At 44.6% G+C, this 8,500-nt stretch overlaps 1 protein-coding gene across 3 annotated transcripts in view; it reads left to right on the top strand.

The window, feature by feature from the left end:
* LOC106948173 (mediator of RNA polymerase II transcription subunit 13-like) overlaps window positions 1-8,500 on the top strand; it is a 34,575-nt gene that overhangs the window by 16,444 nt on the left and 9,631 nt on the right. For 2 of the 3 annotated variants that reach the window (XM_015033705.1, XM_015033707.1), the window contains exons 9-20: window positions 494-1,192; window positions 1,644-1,860; window positions 2,431-2,464; window positions 2,558-2,679; window positions 2,775-2,862; window positions 3,289-3,479; window positions 3,564-3,763; window positions 4,674-5,554; window positions 6,275-6,439; window positions 6,572-6,795; window positions 7,247-7,442; window positions 7,528-7,906. In XM_015033705.1, the coding sequence (XP_014889191.1) occupies window positions 494-1,192; window positions 1,644-1,860; window positions 2,431-2,464; window positions 2,558-2,679; window positions 2,775-2,862; window positions 3,289-3,479; window positions 3,564-3,763; window positions 4,674-5,554; window positions 6,275-6,439; window positions 6,572-6,795; window positions 7,247-7,442; window positions 7,528-7,906 (3,396 nt within the window). The remainder of the gene's footprint in view (window positions 1-493; window positions 1,193-1,643; window positions 1,861-2,430; window positions 2,465-2,557; window positions 2,680-2,774; window positions 2,863-3,288; window positions 3,480-3,563; window positions 3,764-4,673; window positions 5,555-6,274; window positions 6,440-6,571; window positions 6,796-7,246; window positions 7,443-7,527; window positions 7,907-8,500) is intronic. The other variant, XM_015033706.1, reaches the window with a different exon arrangement.

Below are 8,500 nucleotides of genomic sequence, written 5' to 3'. Positions count from 1 at the left end.
TATTGAAAAAAAAACTTTAAAACAAAAATTAAAAAAAAAAAAATTTAACCCCCATGAAATTTTGTTTTTTTTCTTTTTTTTTTTTTTTTTTTTTGGCCAAACAATTCTTATTTTTTGTTTTAATAAAATAATTATTTTTTCATGTTTTAATGTGTTTCCAATATTGTATAAAATAAGTTTAAGTGGTTAAATGAAAATCTGCAGAATGCCCCAATGTTTTGCTTTTTTTAATTATTTTATTTTTTTATCCGATTGTCAGAATTATTAATTACAAAAATAATTGTTAGTTGGAGGTCTAGATTTACTTTTCGACCCTCAGTAACGACATCTAGACTAAGCACTGAAGGTTTTATGGTGCTTTTATTGATCAGAAAAAGGTTGTAACTTTTAGTTTCCAGCTAGCTACTTATTAGTCGTTTAAGGTTAAAGTTGTTCTGTTCTGGTCAACCATAAATAAACTATTGGATTTTTTGTGTGTTTTTTTTCTACACAGGCCTAAAAACCAGAAGCAGCGATCCAGCAGCACCTCAGGATACCCGCCGTCTTCGGGCCAGCCACCTCAGCCCGCCGCCAAGCACAAGCTGGGTGAGAAGCTGGAGAAGGGCGAGAAGCAGCAACGGAGACCGCAGACGCCCTTCCACCACCGCAACTCGGTGAGCGAGGAGCAGTCCATGGAGACGCAGACCCAGAGACTTTGCCCGAGGCCGCAGGAGGAGGGCTCGTATCCCAGCTTGCACCACGCGGACACGGCGCCGCCCAAAGCCCCCTCCCTGCACGCGCACGGCCCTCCCGCGGATCTCGTTGGCTCTCCGCCGCCCCCTCCTCTCAGCCCGCGTCCCTGCGACCACGTCGATGGCGAGCTGACGCCGAGCGGCGCCAAGAATTCCTCTACGCCCATCCACCAGGCGTTCTATCCGCCCTCCGTGGAGCCCTGCCTGATGCCTCAGAAGGGCTCGACGGAGGAGCCGCAGCCGGACAGCGCGGCCTATCCCTCAAACTACAACGAGACGTTGGAGCCCACGCTGTTTACTGGTTCGGCGATAAAACCCGGAGAAGACTCCACTCACAACCCCTGGAAGTACTTCAACCTGCCCAGAAAGAAAGCCTCCAGCTTCTTGACGCCACAGTTACCAGTGGATAAAATACGAGATGATTCGTCAGGAGGTTCGGAAACGGTGGTGTCTGTCACGGAGTAAGCCTTACTACTACTTCTTCTTTTGATGCGCATTAAAACAGATCAAAACAGAGAGTTGGTGCATCCTTTGGTGCATTCCATTGTCTTAAATCAACTCGTATATCTAAAATTAAGGCTTTAAAATGTCCTGGATTACTAAAACAAATTAACTTATTAAATGTGTTGTTGCAGGGCTATTTAGTCTCACATATTCTCGAATACGTAGAGAGCCATGCGCAGTGTGAGAAGCACAAAGCTGCTGCCAAGATCCACAAATACACCCCAGAAATGTCAATTTTTGCTATTCTTGATTCTAATCCAGGATCATCGCCCCAACCATTCCCCATATTTGTTTTTGTGTTTTTTTTTTTATCTTAAATTTAACTCTTTGGCATTAAAAGGTCTTAAATGCGACTTGCTGAAACTTGCAGAAGGCCTGTGCTGATCCTACCTGTTCCTCTCTTCTCAGGCTGATGTGCAACTCCTCGCGTCCCCTCAAAGTGTCGCAGGAGCTGGTCAGGACCTACGCTCAGCGGAGGAACAGCCACCTCGGCTCCTCTGTGGGTGACGGAGAGCACGGCGACGAGTCCGACCCGTACGCCTTTGTAGATGGAGACGACGAGTTCAGGATTACGGAGAAGAGGGACAAGAACGGACCTGAGAAGGACGGCAACAAGAAGCAGAAGGTGAGTCCATCAATCTATCTGGTTTATTGGAGGATGCACCGATCTGAAAATTTGGGCCAATATCAATAACCGATATTTGCTGATATCATATTTAGGTGTTTTACTACCCTTTTGAAACCTTGATGAAAAATGACCTGTCTTCACCACTGCTTTTCTGCTTTAAACTACCCACAATCCTTTGCTGCATCACTATCACTATCGTATTACAGAGCAAATATGACATCGCTAACCTCCACTCTGCCTCCAGAAGCAAACGGAAATAAATATCAGACCGGTTTTATGTTAAAGCTATTAATGTGAACCGATACCGATGTTGGTTTCGATATATCGTGCATCTTAATCTGTTGTCATGGATATCTGCTACCATTAGCTGGCACAGTGGGATTTTCAACAGACTCTGTGAATGACAGGTGTAAACTTTGATGTGCAGATTTAGTCATAACACATTATGAAAGTATACAAATTATAACAAACGTAAAGATAATAAATGAATGGTTTATCAGCCTGCATCGATGTTGGCAAGTTGAATCATTCTCATGATTTTTTTTTCTTCTTTTTTTTTGGATTCAGTTGGACGATGGAGGAATGGCGGCGACTTCAGATGGTGAGAGAGAATCCTGCAACTGAACATTCACCTAAATGAGGTATTCAGAGTGTCCTTGCTTAACGTCTCCCTGCAATCTGTTCCACTTTGCAGACGGTCAGGGCCAGTCGAGCTGCAAACCTTCGGCCTCGACCAGCCTCATTCACGAGAAGGACCTGGTCGTGTCCCTGAGCGACCTAGAAAAAATGTTCAACTCTGACGAAGACGAGCAAGAGGTGAGTTGGAGGAAGCGCTCCTCCGCTCCAGAATGCCATTTTAAATCTCTTGATGCTTGTCGGTGAGAAATAAAACAACTGTGTTTTTCTTTCAGCCTGGATCCAAAAGAGCCGGAACCGGCAACGACGACAAGACCAGCCTTAAAGAACCCAAACCAGAACGTCTGGATCCCTTGTCGTCGTGTATGTAGACGAGCCGTTCAGAGCTTTTTGTTCACGTTTTGTTGTGGTGCTACAATCAACTTTAATGCACAGTATTGGGATTTTGTGTGACAAACTATTATAAGTTATTTTCCAATTGGAAAGCAGAAGGAAAATCGCTTGTGGTTAAAAAAAAAAAAAAAAATGGTGACGGGGGAAATCAGATTTTGAACAGATAGTATTTTATTTACGGTAAAACAATAAAAGGGGATGAATACAAAGGGGATGAATACAAATTATTAAGGGATCTCTGCTTTGGTAAAGCTAAGACGATTGCATGAGATCCCAATAAAACGCATTAAAGTTTGCTTGTAACGAGGGGGGGGGGGGGGTAAATGTCGTATCGATCATCGTGCATCGCCCCGCTGTCGTTTTTACTCATTAATGTCTTCACTTGTGTGGGTTCAGCAGACCTCATGATGATGTATCCCACCCCACCCTCTCTGGATCAAAACGGCTACTCCCCCGGGAACTCCGGGACCAAGGACGGCCTGGAGACGGGCGCGGGTCTTGCCCTGCTGGACAGCAGCCAGCTCAGCAGCCACTTCAAGATCGAGGTGGAGGAGGGGTTCTGCAGCCCCAAGCCGTCTGAGATAAAGGTGCCGCTCCGGACGCCGCCGGCAACAAACACAAGGGCGAATAAGACGGAACCAGCATTTATGTTTTGTCGTTTCCGTTTCCAGGATTTCTCCTTCGTCTACAAGCCGGAGACCTGTCAGTCTATCATCGGCTGTTCCATGTACGCCCCCCTGAAGACACTACCCAGCCAGTGCCTGCTGCCTGTCAAACTGCCAGAGGACTGTGTGTACACGCCGAGCTGGACCATGGGGAAAATGGAGCTGATGCCTCCAGTGTCGACTGTCAGCCTCCTCACCAAAGACAGGTAGTGACCTCTAACGTAACAAACATGTTTTTCAAGTTCTGGGCCTCTAATGTTCGTCGATCAGCGTTCATATGGGTGCCTGAAATCCTTGAAAATGCTTGAATTTCATTTAGGAGTTTTTCAAGGTTTGGTTTTGTAACAGTGTTTACAGTTTAAAACGGATATTTTCATACACCTAATAAAAAAACGAACACATCTCGTTCTCACTGTCTGAAGTTAAATCAGACTACACCATTTTTGTTTTAGCTTTGATACAATTACCAAAATTATTTCTGTTTGCTAAATGCCAGAAAATTTAATGAGATCATTTTTTAGAAACTTTTTTTATAGAACTTTCTTTGTATTTTTATTTTTAACAATGTAATTTAAATTTTGGGATGATTTTCTTTTCTCTCTCTTTTGTTTATGTTTTTGTTGTTCTCAGAGCAGTCAGGTGTTTTAGTGTGTGTGTGAGAGAGAGAGAGACATTTCAAAACATAAAAATGTGTTATTTTAGTTTACCCTGCTGTATAATGTAAAATACATTATTAACGGTAATAAATCGGCCAGTCACACTGATGATTTCTGCCAGATGATTTCAAGTACTATATCAATAATGGAAGTTTGACCTCTCACTGACAAACTTTCGCTTTCTAAAGAACACTTCCCTCTGGAAGTGAAAGACCAAAAATGTACAAAATAAAAAATAGCAACCAAAAACAGAAATATAGACCAAAACATTAAGTAAAATTGATTATGAAGTCTAAATAAAAACTTACAATAGTGAATAAAGTTTTGTTTTGCTTTTTGGTTAATGTTTTGTTTAAATCTCCAAAGTTTGGTGCTGGATAAGTTTGAAAACTCACCGTGAAAGTTTTTGAGTTTTATCTTGCGGGGGATGTTCTCTGACCGTCTGACTGTGTGTCGGCAGTAACGTCCCCAGCGTGGAGCCGGACTACAACCAGCCCTTCACCCCTCAGACCAACACGCCCTTCCTGCCCGGCAGCGCGCCACCCAGCAACAGCGGCCCCGGCATCCTGCCGTCTCCGGCCACGCCGCGGTTCTCCGTGCCCACCCCGCGCACGCCACGCACTCCCCGCACGCCGCGCGGGCCCTCCAGCGTCCAGGGCTCGCTCAAGTACGAGAACTCCGACCTCTACTCGCCGGCGTCCACGCCCTCCACCTGCCGGCCGCTCAGCTCCGTGGAGCCGGCCACCGTGCCCTCCATCCCGGAGGCCCACAGCCTCTATGTCACGCTCATCCTCTCCGAGTCGGTCATGAACCTCTTCAAGGACTGCAACTTCGACAGCTGCTGCGTGTGCGTCTGCAACATGAACATCCGCGGCGCCGACGTGGGCGTCTACCTCAAGGACAACGGCGAGGACCAGTACCCGTGCACCTGCGGCTTCAGCGCCGTGGCCAACCGCCGCTTCGGCCAGTCGGCGGGACTCTTCCTGGAGGACGAGCTGGACGTGGTGGGGCGCGGCTCGGACGCCGGCCGCGACACGGAGCGCCGCTTCGAGGAGCTGAGGGGCAGTCTGAAGGAGAAGCCGCCAGATGAGCTGATCCTGCTGCTGCAGGACCAGTGCACCAACCCGCTGGCACCCATGGCGGGTGTGGAGTGGCCCAAGCCGAGCGCCGTCACAGTTGCCGCCCCCAGCTCCTTCCTCAGAGTGGAAGAGAGGGACTGCTACAACGACTGCTACATGGCTCTGGAGCATGGCCGGCAGTTCATGGACAACATGTCGGGAGGCAAAGTGGACGAAACGCTGGTGAAAAGCACCAGCCTTCATCAGTGGCCAAAATGCAAATGTGAGTTTTATTTTATGGTTTCTTTTTACATTCTACCAGGGCTGGGCGATGTTTGATCTTACATCTGATTTTAACATTTCTTTTTCTTTTTGCTTTCCTTTCTAGAAAAGAAATGACAAATTACAGAAAATATTTTTGAAACGGAGTCTTATTTCTGTTACTTCTGTGTATTGGGGAGAATTTTTACTTGATTACAAGAATGTAGTCATATTATTATCAGAATAAAATAAGTAATTTCACCAAAAGAAAAAAGCCATTTTAAGGAGGAAAAGCTATTTTTCTCATTTTATGAGAAAAGCATAAATAGTCTCTTGAATACAGTCAGGATATCAGGATATTCTCCTGATACTAAGACTTCATTCTTGTAATAAGGCGTGATTCTCGTATTACTGTGTTCTTAGAACATTATGACTTTATTTTTGTTTAAAATATATTCATATCTTAGCCTAACCCTCATATTTTTACTTAAATTCAAAGTCTAAATAAAGACAATGACTCAAAGCATGCTGATTATCACCAAAACAGTTTATTGATGGAAAGAAATCAAAATCCTCCCCTCCCCTTCTCAAAAATTAAACCTTTAAAAATCACAAAAATCAATGTATTGATAAAATTAATCGCCCCATCCTAGATTCTCCCTCTTTGCTTTTCTTCTTCTCCTGTTTAATTAAACATTAAACCTCCATGTTTTTTCCCCCCTCCCCCATCTCCCTCCTGTAGCTGCAGACATAAGTAAGCTGTACTCTCAGGACGTCCTGCGGGTGCTGCTGTCCCTGCAGCCCGCGCTTCAGGACACCATCCAGAAGAAGGCCGTGCGCTCGTGGGGCGTTCAGGGACCGCTCACCTGGCAGCAGTTCCACAAATTGGCGGGGAGAGGCACGTATGGTATGCGCAACATGTTCACAAAGGCCGTAGAGATGCTAAATTCTTCTAGAAATTACTGCAATAAACGGTAATATTGTGGTTTTGAAACCATTTTCAAGTAATATACATTTTGTTTTTCCTGCTTCCGTACAGGTACAGATGAGTCTCCTGAGCCTCTGCCCATCCCGACCTTTCTGGTCGGTTTCGAGTACGATTTTGTGGTGCTGTCTCCTTTCGGGTTGCCCTACTGGGAGAAGCTGCTGCTGGACCCTTTCGGCTCCCAGAGGGACGTGGGATACGTCATCATCTGCCCGGAAAACCAGGCGCTGCTCCGTGGAGCCAAGACCTTCTTTAAAGATCTGAGCGTCATGTACGAGGTGCGCATCGTATCGATCACCTTCAGTCAAAATGGTTTCACTTTTCTTTAAGTTTTATTCCCATTTTCTCTGGATGTTTATTCTTTAATTTCCTCCTTTTAATTAGCTTTTTTTTTTTTTCCTGTTTCGTCTGTTTTTAGGACATTTCACACTGTAGTAATATTTAGCAGTTAAGTCATAGAGTATTTTTATCGTTCACGCTAATTTGCTTCATTTTAAAACATCAAGACCGTTCCAGTTTTCTCTGATATATCTGTACATTTTTAAGTAGGCGTCACTGTTTCGTGTTGGCGTGTCCCAAAATAAAAAACGTTGTCAGATTTATATTGTTTACACCTCCTGTAAACTTAAAGTTCATCTTGGAAAAAATATGTAGAATTTTTTTTACCCTTTAGACAAAAAAACCCAAATAATATCTCCATTAATGCAACCGCTATCGTTCTGCGTCCAGACGTGCCAGCTGGGGCAACACAAACCCATCTGTAAGAGCCACCCAGAGGGGGTCCTGACCGTCGGCTCCCCAGAAGGAAGGAGCACGACGGAGCAGCCCCTCAGCGACTGGTTCCTCAAGATGGCTGCCAGGGAATCAAATAATGAAGCCTTTCATAAGCTCAAACTCTTTGCGCAAGTGTGTCGCTATGATTTAGGTAATTAATTTAGTAATACTTCCACATTTATGATCACTTTAGTTTATAAAAGTAATAACAGGAAGTTTTGTTTTTATGTTCCCAGCTCCAAACTTGTCTGAGCTGCTGTTGGACAGCTCCCTCTTGTCGCAGCGTAATCCCACCAAGCCCGCCCCCCAGACCTCCACCTCTTCCAGCGCCTCCTCAGGACTCCAGAGCACCAACACTACCAGCATCAACTCTTCCCAGCCCGCACAGGTCAACAGCACCCCTCCGCCGTCGTCGTCGTCATCTTCATCATCGGGCTCTCAAACTAATGGAGCGATGGCCTCGGGCAAGCCGGGCTCCTACATGCCGTTCGGGTCGGGCGGCCTGCAGGGCAGCACTACTCAGAACGGACCGCAGCAGACAAACTCGCAAAGCACTGGCGGTCTGGGCGACAGCGGATCCAGCCAGCCTCAGGTCTCCGCGGAGACGCAGGAGAGGTACGTTCTACACTGGAATTTTATGTCTAATTGAGCACTAGGTTTCTCAAAAGGGCGATTTTTATCTGGTTCCTATTGGGGCTTTTTCTTTTTTCCTTTACGGAGCGATGACTGGATAGCGAACGGTGCTTAATAAGAGACGTTTTATAAAAATAATTTTTCTTTTACAGAATTTTAACCAGATGAAGTTAAAACGACACCATTTGTGGAGTTTTTGGTAGAACATGTTTACAAGAGGGTTTTTTTTTATCTTAAATGTAAAATGTTTATGTATTGTGCAGTTTTGACTTGATTACTGCTCTGAAGGTATTGCTCAGTCACCTTTTTTTTTGTGGTTCACTCTGTGTCTTCCAATTAATGATTAATCGATTAATAAATTAGTTGAGAATTATTTCAACAATTGATTATTCACAATTAATCCAATTTAATGCTTTCAGCCCGAGTTCTGAATCTCAAAATTTGTAAAGAAAACTTAACACAGGAAATGGAAGAAATTTTACGTATCCAAAAAAAAAAAAAAAAAACTACAAAAAAAAAAAATAATTTATTGTAATTTATCCTGCGATTAATTGTTTTTTTTGACAAGGTTACTTA

Source organism: Poecilia latipinna, unplaced genomic scaffold, assembly GCF_001443285.1.
Source record: "Poecilia latipinna isolate Pla-1442-1.1 unplaced genomic scaffold, P_latipinna-1.0 Scaffold276, whole genome shotgun sequence".
In the NCBI taxonomy this organism is placed as follows: Eukaryota; Metazoa; Chordata; class Actinopteri; order Cyprinodontiformes; family Poeciliidae; genus Poecilia; species Poecilia latipinna.
The sequence above is the reverse complement of the archived record's forward strand: the minus strand, read 5'-3'. Positions and strand labels throughout refer to the sequence as shown.